Raw genomic sequence first — 13,123 nt, 5'->3', positions numbered from 1 at the left:
TGAAGGGTGTAATTTTCCTGACCAACTTTTAAAGTCTATCACAGTTTTAAGAATATTTTTTGATGACAAGTCTATTTAGGCGATAACACAGGACATGATCCTGTTTCGTGAAAAACGTTTCGGCACGTAACTTTTACCATTAATCAATCTTATATTAACTTTAAAAAAGTGATCGAACCCGTGTATAGTTTTCCCAAATTTTCTGCTTTTGCTCGACTTAACTATCCCAAAGTAATTTTTGAAAACATTTCTGTCACTGGAGGTCGAACTTAAAGTCATGGTACTGAGCTGAAATTATTACTACTTTAGTGATATTCTTGGGATGTAAAGGTTTCACATCAGTAACTTGAGCCATGAACGCTTGACCTGGTTAAGTGTTTTCCGGTGTGAGATTCAAATAGACTTTACTACAGGACTGTGTTTTTATTATGTTGTAGAGGTCGCCTACATTCCACTGTAGGTCATGACAACAATTTTTTTCATCGTGTACGAGGGAATAAACACATCGGTGTAACCGTCGCCATCGACGTCTTGCACGCCGATTGCTCCAATCGTACCGGTTCCCTTGTAGATCTACAGAAGAGAGAAAAAGGTCTACGAAGTGTTTTTTATGGTATTTGATATTTTACAGTAGTTTGGGTGTAGACCCAGTTGTCAGCAGATTCCGAATCAGGAGTAAGAACATAAGCATGTCCATCATCGTCTCCAGAAACCATGATATAAGGTTTCCTAGCAAAAACATAGACATCATATACATCAATTTGTGCACAAAGCACCTTTACTTACATAGTTGAGACATCTGATGTGGGCCTAAAACATTGTGCAGTTCCTGGTGAACCGGACCCTGAGATGACAAATGATTTGTATCCGTCTTGCAACACGTGTCTGGCAAGTCGATAAAACAACTAATGTCAAACAAAATCCCACCGTTTCATAAGTTTCGGGCTGTTTTATATCACGTTTTTTTTAAATAAATATATAGACATAGTACGCAGTCGATAACACTGCTGTTGCAAATTAAATTAATTCAAAAAGCAAACTGTTTCCGATTGATGTACCTTGTCCAGGGTTGTGTCATCCAATCAGTCGGAATCTCATAGGCAAGTACGGCTCCTGGCTTTCCCTGTTGGCTCCACGTACTGGTCAACACGTCCAATCGACCGTCCATATTTATGTCAACAATCTTCAAGATATGTGCATTAACACATTTTACTTGACGATTTCCAAATACAGGTCAAAATCATTAAACATTGTACCTCTATGTCAAAATACCACCCATATGTATCGACCGTCAAACTTTTAATGGATAAAAGATCCGTCCAGTCGTTGGTATCACTCCAAACCACGGTAAGTTCGTTGCTAAGAAAACAGAAAAGAAAACAATTTGATTCAGTTGTAACTAGTGATGTACCGAATCGGCTAAATTTCGATTCGGCCGAAACCGAATGAATAAATTCGGCCGAATCAACCAAATCATTTATGACGTCACGCGAAGTCGTACGCTACGGGTTTGACATGAAAAAATGTTTATCTACCAGGCAATTAGTGCAGAATAGTTCTGTTTCGTCCTCATTTAAGTTCTGTGAGGTTCACAATTGCCTCAAGAATGATTGGCAACCTGCCAATGAATTACTAATTTTTTTGACTACAGTGGGAAAAACGACAATGTGTTGAAAAAGGTAAAAATCGACGCGATTTTCGTTATGTTTGGGCTTGTGAAAGATTGCGTGGAGCTTAATAAGTAGTGATGCACCGAACCCGCCTAAAAAGGTTCGGGCCGAAACCGAATATAATTTCGGCCGAATCAGGCCGAACCTAAAATTCCCATTCTTATGGATGTTTTCAACTGAAACTTGTGTTGTTGATGCGAGTGACCTCAATTATGATAAACCAAAATAACTTTCACAATGCATAAGCTTTGCTAAACTTGTAATATTTTGCAGACAACGTGGCTCGTAATTTATAAATACAACAAATAGTTAATTTATGATGTTTCGTATGGGCGAAAATGAAATTTAAGGCTTTAATTCCATACAACAAAAAAGTTCGGTTTCGGCCGAATTTTCAAAAAAGTTCGGGCCGAAACCGAAACATTGGAAAACAACGAATTCGGCCGAAATGTTTCGGCCAACCGAAACTTCGGTGCATCACTATTAATAAGCAGCAAAGACACGTTTTACGCTTCAAATTTGTGTTCGTAAAAGATTCGGTTTCGGCCGGATCGCAACAAATTATTCGGCCGAAACCGAATCTTTGCACAAATGAGCGATTCGGCCGAATAAATTCGGCAAACCGAATATTCGGTACATCTCTAGTTGTAACCCCCTGATTTTGTACCAAGTATAAAGTCTAGATGACCCCAAAACTGTACTCATAATGTTGCAAATTAAACGCACCTGTAAAATCCACTACTTAGGATTGCCATCGTGGTACCACCGTTGGGAAGAGGCATTGTATGAAGTCGGAACATCACATCTTCCGCGTTTTCTTTTAACACATGAGTTTCCCAATTTGGTGTAAGTTGGAAACTGCCGGGATTTTCCAGCCAAATAAGTTGAGTAACGTTTGCGGACGCTTCAAGCAATAGTTTCAGTGTTAAAGGAACGACCAGTGGTAAATGGATAAAACATAAAAACATGTGTAGTTCTACTTACGACCTCCCCCATTAGCTCTTTCAGTAACTGCATCTACAAATCCATCATTATTCATATCCATCCATTCCACACGATGATAATACCAGAGAATTCCATCAGGATTCGTGGTGATTTTTACTGGTTCTAGATAGTTTTAACCAATTATCAAAATTTAAATGTCAAAATCTCTCTAATAAACAACATACAATCACTAATCATGACTTGGTAAACTTGCCTGCTGTTTCATAATCAAGATTGACCATACTCATAAGGGCAATCTCTCCATCGTCTTTTCCAGTCATAAAAAATCCCGAAGAGGCAGACCAAACCAAAGGCAACGAAAATATACCATCTACAGAATAAAAAAGTTTTACGTATTTTCCAGTTTCAGAGCCCTATATACATTCACATTTTCTTCCTACATCTCACCTGGGACAGCGGCAACTTCATTTGGCCATTCCAATTCATCAGTTATAGTAATGGGAACCATTTGCGTATCGTCAAGGTATTTTTTTGACACACCTTCAATTCGTAGAATTGGGTCCAACTGCCGACTAAATATTTAATGATTATTGGCTACAATTCTTTCAACGCATGCGGAATTGCCACAAAACTTACGGATTTGGAGAGAATGAACTGAAGGACAAGTCATAGACCGGGGAACTTACAGTTCCCAAGATAGGGTTGTTGATAATATTGCAGAATGCAGGGGGAACAGTAGTAGCCAGTTCGTAAAGTTGTTTCGGTGTCGGGTCCGAAACAGCGCCCAAAACAATTGGAACGCAGAAAACTAAAATGCTACTTAGCATCATTTTCATGTTACCTTGACGTGCTATCGCTAGGTCTGGTAAAACTTGCCAAGTTGCATTCTATATTAGTCTGTTGGTGGGCTTTTCTGGAAAAATGACGTGAATTTACTTTCTGAAGTTATCAGAAATTACCATCTGTCAGTTTTCCCACGGCTAAGATAAACATACAGGGCCAATTAACTGAACGTTTGCTTGTGAAGTTCCACACGTCTGTACAATAGTGTCGAAAGGATGTTTTATACGTAATTATTTTTGTGTTAAATATACATGACTCTGGCTATAACACACAGTTGAAACACATATTAGACCATTGCCCTTAAATCCCAGCAGCAATAATAACAGCAATAACACGTTTTAAACGTGTACAAAATAAAAGTTTCTACAATTTTGTGCCTGCAAGTTGTTCTAAACATTCACCGTTAAACTGAGCTGAAGCTCTTTTTTGACATTATTTTTTGAATAACCGTCTTTGTTGCGTTACTTTGCTTTCAACTAACATGCCGTAACAGTACATACATGGCCTGGCATGACCGTAACAGTATATACATGGAAGACAGACATTGGTCTAAAATTTGAAAAGTTAGGTTGATGTGCAATGCATTAGTGATGTCAACCGCTCTGCGTAAATTCTGGGGGTAATTTTAAACTTACAGGCTGTGGTCTTAAAATCTTTTTATGCGGCGGCAATGTCACACTACGCACACCGCGCGACTTATTTAGTCTAATTACTTTTGCCTTTAACGAACTGTCGACATATGTGCATAGGTTGAGTACGTTTTTCTGTCAAGACTATGCACAGCGATTGTGAAATAACAATGAGTTGACCGCCTGTAGTGTAAAAATGAGTTTTTCTTGTCAACAACAAAACAGACGTCAAAAACTCTGATCTTTGGTCAAGATTGCAGCTTCGGTGCACTTGCGAACAACTTAATATTTTGCGGTGCGGTGTGGACACAAGTTCAAACAACTTTGTCCGCTACTACGCATCATAGAAACGTGAGGTACTTAGATATTGATGTACATACACCGACTGATTTGTTAAACTACAAAATATTTCCTGTAATTGTGGGTAACTGTCAAATTCAAACTTAACTGTTTTAAAATCGGGAAGTTCCTTTGTTTGAGGTAGGGCAGGACATGTTTTATCCCGACATAATTAACCCCCTATGGGCCACACAGCCTTGTAGGTCGACCGTTTCGGGTGTACACAATGTTAAAGTCATACGAAACAATTGACAAATGAAAATAGCCCAATACGGGCACCTGACGCTTGGATTTCATTGTCAAAATTGTACAGTTAATTTTTTTTAGTTTTGCTGGTAACTTCACTCTGGCGGAACAAAAACTTGTGGGATGACACCTGCAGTCCCATCAAACTATTTTACGTATGCCGCATGCTTGTGTTGTTGTAACGTTTATTTAAGGTTTACACTTTACACTGTAAAAAGAATATATCTTGTCGAAAATCGAGATGGAAAAAAATAAACTAACAGAGCGTGTTTGGGTGTACCCATGTAAATAAGTATACTGTATAAGTATGCATTATTTAGGTGGTCAATTCCAGTGGCGGCTCGTGCCTAAAATTTGTGGGGGTGCTGCCCCCACAAATTTTAGCCTTTACTGAACATATATAAGTTGGAAATATATTGAAAAGCTACATTTCTAGTTTTCTAGCCATTTGTTTTGTGTAGAAAAACAAGTAATATAAATCTTAACTAGCAACTCCATTGTGACGTAATTTTTGTTACGCAATAATGTACACGAGTGTAAACAGCAGACGGCATCATTTGTGTATTTTGTTTACTTGCACAGCGACGGGCCAAACACAATAACGTTCAGTAATAATGTGAAAAACAAAAACACACGTGGCACAGCTTCGAAACGAAGCGGTTGTAAATACGGTAAAACACAACAGGAATATAGAAAAAATAGATATAAATGAGTCGAAAAAGGTCGAAGTATTTCAGTTCGACAACAAAAATTGTCATGTTTCATTTAAGTAAATTTAGTCACAGTCAGCGTTTTCAACATATTCTATGACACTTCACAGATTATTGTCACACAAAAAAACTAGCCATACAGCTTTTTATTGGTATCATAACTAACAAATTTAACAACCACATTACATTGGTTTCAGAACTTGTTCATTTAAACATCTTTCTTGAATTTTTGTGTACAGACTATTAATTGTATTTTAGTTTCTTAACTGCTATAATTGCTGCTTGCTGGCAAATAGCTTATAAAACACTTATTATAAAAAGTGCAAAACGCCTTCAAGCTTTAAAATTTACAACACTCTCACTTAAATTTAAACCATATTTTTAAATCTTGTGCTTCCTTTTTCCAACGAAAATGAATTACGAAGTTATAGTTTGGGCATGATAATTGATAGCTTTTTCCTTGATTTCCAAATGACAATTAAGAAACTTTTTTCTATTTAGAGCTAGCACTGCAAGTGCAAGTCTTTTGGAAATATTGGTGTTCCTCAGAAAAATTGGCATCTTTTTCAGTGTTATAAAGAACTGTTTTGCCTTTGAAGAAATCATGGAAAGAGCAAAAAAGGATTTTTCATCCCAGTAATTTAATTTGTCAAAACATCATCTCTAGATTAATTATTTTCAAAGTAATCATAAACATCAGATCTACAGAAACATTTTCATTTGAGTAACTAGCTTTTCTTTGTCAACAATAGGATGTGCTTGGTGTCACTACTATCTTGTCTGTATAATGTTCATTCTTAAGAAACACTTCCTGTGAAGCAATTTAGCAGCTACTGGTTAGACAAACAGTACATGTCCATTATATCAATACACATGATTGCACTTGATTGCAAATACTGTCCACATGGTGTGTTAAGAAATCCACACTTTAAATTGTCTTCACTCTTTTTTTTTGTCTTCATTTCAAAATTCCTGTTGCTTGCAGTTGTTTGTTCTGCATTTGATATTGGCTGAATTTCAGTGAGGCATTTAACTTCACAGTCACAAATTTAATTTTTCTTTGGTAGCATTATAGGAACTAAAACTGAGTATTTCTTGTTGTTGCTTATTCCTGCATGACATTGGAGTAGCAGATGTTTTGTCCCATACTTTCACAAATCTTTTTAATTCAGTTATTTATTATAAAGCTTAATTGTGACTTTTAAAGGTGTTAGATGACCTTTTTTTCTGTTTCAAGGTGTTAGATACACTTTTTTAATTCAATGATAACTGTAAAAACTGAAACTCACTTACAGTCATCTTAAAAAGTCACGACTAACAGTCAAACAATAAATTTAATGATAGCAAAATAATTATTTAACTGCACTCACTGTCGAACTTAAAAACACAGTACACGGGTTTGGCTTTGGAGCTCACTGACGCGAAGCAGACCACACAACTAGCGCTACGTCACGGGAGGGGCTGCGCGAGCCACAGCCCCCTCTCGCCTATTACGCCCGGCATGTAGCTTTTCCAAGTGCGCATGCGCACAACTGAAAACGTCATGAAACGTCACGAAACTGGAGCTGCAGCTCCGCCATAGATAACTTATCATTATTTTGATTTTTTTTTAAATTTTTTTTTAAATAATACAACATTTTTACTAATTTTATTTTAATAAATGCCGATTAATGCCATAAAAGTTATTCTTAGTATACACTGATCAAACATAAAAACTATATGTAAAGATTGTTTTGTATAACAACTTGGAATAGGAATGTCAAGTCAAAATACTGGGGGTGCTGCAGCTCCGCAGCCCCCTCGCACGAGCCGCCCCTGGTCAATTCTGTCTCAAACACCCTGCCTTCGCCTTTAATCTTTTTCTCTTGTTTTCAGTCACTGCGTATGTTTTATAAATGCTGACTCGCGTTTACGATTCTGGAACTCCAGTGATGTTGTTATGAAATGGTTCAGTAGTATACTACGCACATAATCGAATTTTATTACGTTATACGTTTGCAGCTATATAACAGAAAATCGTTTAAAATCAATGCTCATTTTACTAATGCCCATATGTCGTAGTGGTGAAGAGCCGGAAAGGAGTGATCCTTCGCGTCTTATAGATCCACTTGGCAGATCGCTAACTATTTACAAAATACATAAATATACAGATTAGTTCTGAAAGATGAAAAAATATTGTGAATATTTTATGAGAACATATTATAGCTTCTAATTTTTTTTTATGTAGGTTTGAATTTGTCTACGACTTTGCCACGATGGTTAGGGCTAAAATAATAACAGCTTGCTACCATATAAATTTCCTTTGATGCTTTCCTCCTCTTCAAGTTGGTATGAAAAGTTGTCTAGCATTATTGCGTGTTCGTCACACATCGTTGATGCTTTTACTCTGTTCAGTTTTTCCCGCAAATCAAGCAACTTTCGTGATAAAGAATGATCTTCTTTGCGCATTATCACCTGACAAAACAAACGTTCCAAATATTATCCAAAGTTTATTGCGAAAGTTCAAACCAGGGAGTCGAACCGCTTGTCATACGGGTTCAGGTTCAGGTTTTTAAAAAAGTATATTTTCGGGTTCGGGTTTTGTTCCGGTTTGTGCGAATAATCCGGTCCGAACCAGTTTGCGGTTTTTAAACCGGTTCAAATTTTCATTCGTTTCAAATTAATTCTACTCAACTTCTACCTGGCCTTACCTGCAAACTCCAAAAGAATTAAAAAGTTTATTACCAAGTCAGTCCTTGTTGACTCCAAAGCTTCTGTTATTTCTCGTACTCGCTGACTCATGGGAACTTCAGATAGTTCTTGATTTGGTTTTGTGTCTGTAAATGTATGAAACGAATATTAACGCTGTACATACAAAAACAGCACCACCTTGTTTGGCGGAAAAATCGAATACCGTTATTTCCAGTTTCAACTGCTTTTGACGAAGTGCGTTGTTCGGCAAACCCGAAATCTTCGCTTTTTAATACAACAGATTTGTGCATTGGGCACTTGGGTTTGCTGACGGTGTATTCATCTTTGTTGTCATCGCTTGTGGGCTCAACAAACTTGGTTAGACCTTTGTTGGGGGGAATATCCCCTCCACACCTTGAAATTTAGATGAGAATATCTTTTAACTGATGTTGCAAACAATATGAAGGTTTAATTTGAATAAACTACCTATAAAAACCGTTCTGATTTCTTGACTCGATTAAATCCTTCCAATCAACCACAGATTTTCTACTTGTAGGCAAATGTAATTGCCTAGACAAGTTCTTGACACGCAGTAGATCGTCATCCATTAAGGTCGTATAGTATACGAATTACCTATTCCTTTGTACGTTCTCCAAAAACAATCTCATTAATTTCATGCTAAGATTTTATTAAGGTGCAACCCTGGGAAAGGCCTAGTATGGCACTTCTATACGCTTATAACTTAATATATTTTGCTCGATATATTCTCTTTGTTAAGGAAGTGGCCTACACAACAAACTAAACAGGACCCTAACTTAAGACGGAAATGACGCAAAAGCACATCGCAGCAGAAATGAATCATCAATTCCTAGACACGTCAACTAGTATATTTCTACCGAACATTTCTGTAGACTACAACACATGGTCAATATTTAGTAATAACAACCACAAATGAGTAAGGAAAACATTTGATTGCATTGTTTCTTGCGAATGGAATCGCTGTGACTGGGTAAGTAATCGAAGACTGATTTCGAAGTTCGTTCCGCAAGGACTGTTGGACTAATTCAGCCAGATGTTAAAATTTGCTGACCACAACTACGTGTGCCTCGTTTTAGATTGATAGCCTACAATGTATTTTATGTGTTACAACTTCCGCCATTTAAAACAATAAATGAAACGGGTAAATGAACGACGAAAAAACAATTGATTTATCGTAGACACAAAACTTCCAGTGCAAGTTAAAATACATTTTTGTGTGCGTGGCCGATCTTTGTCGGACGATGCACAATAAACGATGGTTGCTTTTTCAATTTCGACAGGTCACATATACTACAATGATATAACTAAGCTCACATGGTTCCTGTATGAGACTTAGTGGAGAACAACCAGTTAAAATCTCAAGTCATGCGCTTTGAAGTGTCACTTCCGTGTTAATAAATCCAATTTAATTTAGTCAAGCAGGTGTTTTTAATTTGGCAAGAGTTTTTCACTATCTCACTAATTAAAAAAAAAAATCCCCAGTCAAAGCTTTTAATGCAAATAAGTCAAACAGTGCTTAATCGCAGCACAATGTTTACAAAAAACATCACTTCCTCTGTTTCCACTTTCAAAAATTAACTAATAAAAAGACTTGTTCTCATAGTGTTAACAAATAAAAAGCAGTACAACGAAAACTATAGTTGTAACTTTTTATCCAACTTAAATATGTTTGATAAAGTAAGTGAAACATAGCATAATGACTTACACCACATAAAAACATTTAAAAGCAATTCAAACTAGTATGATTACAAGCTTTATTTTTATGCTTGGCATTTCACACTCATTAAAAAAACTGTCTGTGGCAACACACAATTTGTATAAGGCAATGAAGACAAATAACCCACAACAAACGAAATGACAAGTAAAATATGTAAAAATGGGACCAGAATAATATCAACACTGTTCTTTTACACTGTAATAAACACAAGAACAAGTAAGCAGTGCAACAAAGACCGAATTTCAAATATTACACAATTGCTGTAGTATTTCCAGGAAGCTTGAAGGGTGCTGAAATTTCCTTCAAAAGTGATAGACGAGAACTGACAAAATGTCCAAGACAACAAAAAGATAAAAATCTGTGCCAATACCAAATTGCAATCCACTTGTTTTTTTTCACAAGCTTTTACTTGTTTCAGAACTACTGATGTTTGGTTGAGGTAAACCTAGAAATACAAAGTACAAAGTAACTAGAAGGGTAGCTTAGCACATATTGCCATTGCACATACACTGTGACCTCTTTCTTAAGATATATTTACATTCCACACATATTTTATATTGGGTCCCATATCAGTCACTGTCTTTTATAACCTTAGTTGTTTCCGCAAGCAGAAACTCATGGGTCTCCACACATGCAAAGTTGTAAATAATGCATTTCAAGAGATAACAATGAGAAAGTTTGGAATTGTAACGTCAAACACAGTGATCGGCACTGTGCATAAATAAATATGCTATATGGAGTACAAACTATTAAAATTCATTCCATTCATACATTTGTTAAGGTTTTCCTATTTTATGACTATCTGAGAAAAAAAGTGTTAAATTGTAAGAAAATAGGCTAAAACACAACAATCAGCTCCTATTAATGGTGAATTGCACTTGACTGTAGGAGTCTAGTGGAGTAAATGATAGGTACTACAGAGTTTAACACAACAACCAACACCTACAAATGGTACACTCTACAAACTGTCCAAGTTTCATTTAATTCATACATTGTTTAAAAATTTAAACCATTTTTGGAAGCTAGTGGGGTAAATGTTGGGGCAACAGGGTTAAACACAACATTCTACACTTATAAATGGCACACTGTACAAGTTATGTAAATTTCATTCAATTCTGACATTGTTTACAAAATGGACCCATTTTGGGGGGCTAGTGGGGTAAATGTTGGGGCGACAGGGTTAAACATAACAAACAACAACCATAAATAGCACACTCTATAAGTTGTCCAAATTTGGGGGGCTAGAAGGGAAAATATTGGGGTTACAGGGTCAAACACAACAATTGACACCTATAAATGACAAAGTCTGCAAGCTTTTCAAATTTCACTAAATGCCAACACCGTTTAAAAATCTCACCCATTTTAGGGGGTCAGTGGGGTAACTGATGGGGTTTAACACCCAAAAATATAAAATATGAAACCACGATGACCCAATTAACAGTCATGTAAAATTTTATCCAAATCCAACAATGTTTAAAATTCTGACCACTAGAGGTGTTATTAGCAACATTCCTCAACGCTTCTGACGTCATAAGGCTGTTAATACCCCTCTGACTGGCATGTGTGAAAACGTCCACCAAGTAATGCACAAACACAAGTACCATATGTACTGGTGCCTTTATTATACCATTACACCACAGAAATCTTTCGTTTGTGGTGCGCAGCAACATACAAAAACGTTTTACACTTTGGGGTCTAGTGGGGTAAATACTGGGGTTATCAAGTCAAACGAAGCAAGTGGCACAGCTGTATGTCAGTAACTACCATCTGTGCAAGTTTCATTCAAACCCATCAAAGATTTCATGCCATAAGTGCATGGACAAACTTCGGCAAAAAAAACGAAAAAAAAAACTGAGTGAAATCACGACGCGTCCCCTTCAGGGAAGGGGAAGGGGAACCATAAATATCAAACTAAAAGGGTGGCTTGGCACATTTTGCTATAGCACATACACTACAACCTATTTTACAATGGTAATATATTCCCTATGCTTTTTTATATTCGGTCCAAAATTAGTCAACATTTTTTATAACCTTGATTTGGTTTTGCTGGCAGAAACTTATGGGACCCCAAAACTGCAAAGTTGTAAACAAACTACAAAGGTGGTGTTCCTATATACTTCCATTTTATATATTGTGTACCTTTACTATATACACCATTTGATGTACAAAACATGATTGTTTTTGCAAGCAAAAACGAATGGGTCCCCACACACATGTTTATGCAAATTAGCCATGGTGAAAAGGTTTTCAAATTCTTTTTTTAACATAAAAATACACTTTACTAGAAAACCTGGACAATATTACAGACACTGACAAATTGGGAAGATATTATGCAGCAAAGGTATTGATAACAAATTGTTCTTCTGTAGGCTATCGTGGTGTAGTCGCCGAACGACCATTTAAAGATCTTTTGACACGGTTTTCCATAGCATGCAGTCCCCATAGATTAACAGTACTGTTTCTCCCAATCTATATTTAACTTGCATATTGTTTTTGGAATATATGTGTAAAAATTAAATATGTTGTAACAGCTATGTTGTAACAAAAAAATCATTCTCAACTGTGTTCTGCATTACCTAGAAGTTGACCTTCAGTCGTCATAAGGCGGTCAATTTGTCAATGACCGTTAAATGACATTTTATGGTGTCGTTGGAAAACGTCTACTTTTTTACCTTCATGTTAAATAATAATGTTTGCCTGGAATGTACAAAACCGAGGTATGGTTTAATCACTTCTAAGATATAAAACCTTTGCTAAAACTAAAAATCTGCATGCTAACTTAATAAAACCACATAGCATTACTGTGCTAATCTAATCATGAAAAGACTGCCTCACAAAACGTCCATCCACGGGTCAAGCAGCGATCTCCCACTATGCATTAATGGGCTGTAATGGTAACCATTTGGCTATTGAGCCAAAATTTTGAACACTATATGAGTAACCCACTGCAAACATTTTTTGTTACAATTTGACATTTTAGCACAGAGGCGTGCAACATACATCCCGCGGGCCAGTGTCCGGCCCGCGGCACCTACTTTCGTGGCCCGCGCAGACTTCAAAGTACTCCATCAATTATGAATACTTTTTACTGTTAGGGCATGGAATGTTGCTATATGTACATCAACACTGGTATTTTCGACTTTGTACAACGTCACGCCTTGATAAGGTTTTATCTACTGTGACGACATATTCCCGTTGTTGCATCATAGTGTGCATTATGACAGAACTGCCTTTGTAGCAATAATTCAGTAACATGATTTATACGTAGGTGCAGTAAACATATTGACATTTATTCTACGAAAAGGTTAGCACAGT

The 13,123-nt window shown here is 36.6% G+C and overlaps 3 protein-coding genes across 3 annotated transcripts in view; all 3 read right to left on the bottom strand.

Moving 5' to 3' along the window:
- Window positions 1-427: 427 nt before the first annotated feature.
- Window positions 428-3,442, bottom strand: LOC145238571 (uncharacterized). Its single transcript, XM_080101776.1, has 10 exons — window positions 3,252-3,442; window positions 3,063-3,187; window positions 2,869-2,985; window positions 2,655-2,777; window positions 2,397-2,574; window positions 1,257-1,359; window positions 1,059-1,183; window positions 787-885; window positions 630-729; window positions 428-573 (listed from the first exon to the last, which is right to left on the bottom strand). Exons 1-10 carry the CDS (start codon window positions 3,440-3,442, stop codon window positions 445-447), a joined length of 1,290 nt encoding a protein of 429 aa, XP_079957902.1. The 3' UTR covers window positions 428-444.
- Window positions 3,443-7,343: 3,901 nt separating this feature from the next.
- On the bottom strand, window positions 7,344-9,504 carry LOC145238573 (protein FAM167A-like). Its single transcript, XM_080101780.1, has 5 exons — window positions 8,539-9,504; window positions 8,276-8,466; window positions 8,107-8,198; window positions 7,671-7,836; window positions 7,344-7,505 (listed from the first exon to the last, which is right to left on the bottom strand). The coding sequence occupies exons 1-5, from the start codon at window positions 8,658-8,660 to the stop codon at window positions 7,384-7,386; spliced, it is 693 nt and encodes a 230-aa protein (XP_079957906.1). The 5' UTR covers window positions 8,661-9,504; the 3' UTR covers window positions 7,344-7,383.
- Window positions 9,505-9,568: 64 nt separating this feature from the next.
- The window catches only part of LOC145238568 (T-complex protein 11-like protein 1), a 15,510-nt gene continuing 11,955 nt past the window's right edge, over window positions 9,569-13,123 (bottom strand). Inside the window, exon 14 of the mRNA XM_080101774.1 lies at window positions 9,569-10,253. Coding sequence (XP_079957900.1) covers window positions 10,204-10,253 — 50 coding nt within the window. The 3' untranslated portion in view covers window positions 9,569-10,203. The remainder of the gene's footprint in view (window positions 10,254-13,123) is intronic.

Source organism: Phallusia mammillata, chromosome 7 (assembly GCF_965637545.1).
Source record: "Phallusia mammillata chromosome 7, kaPhaMamm4.hap1.1, whole genome shotgun sequence".
Lineage (NCBI taxonomy): Eukaryota > Metazoa > Chordata > Ascidiacea > Phlebobranchia > Ascidiidae > Phallusia > Phallusia mammillata.
This window is presented reverse-complemented; position numbering and strand designations above follow the sequence as displayed.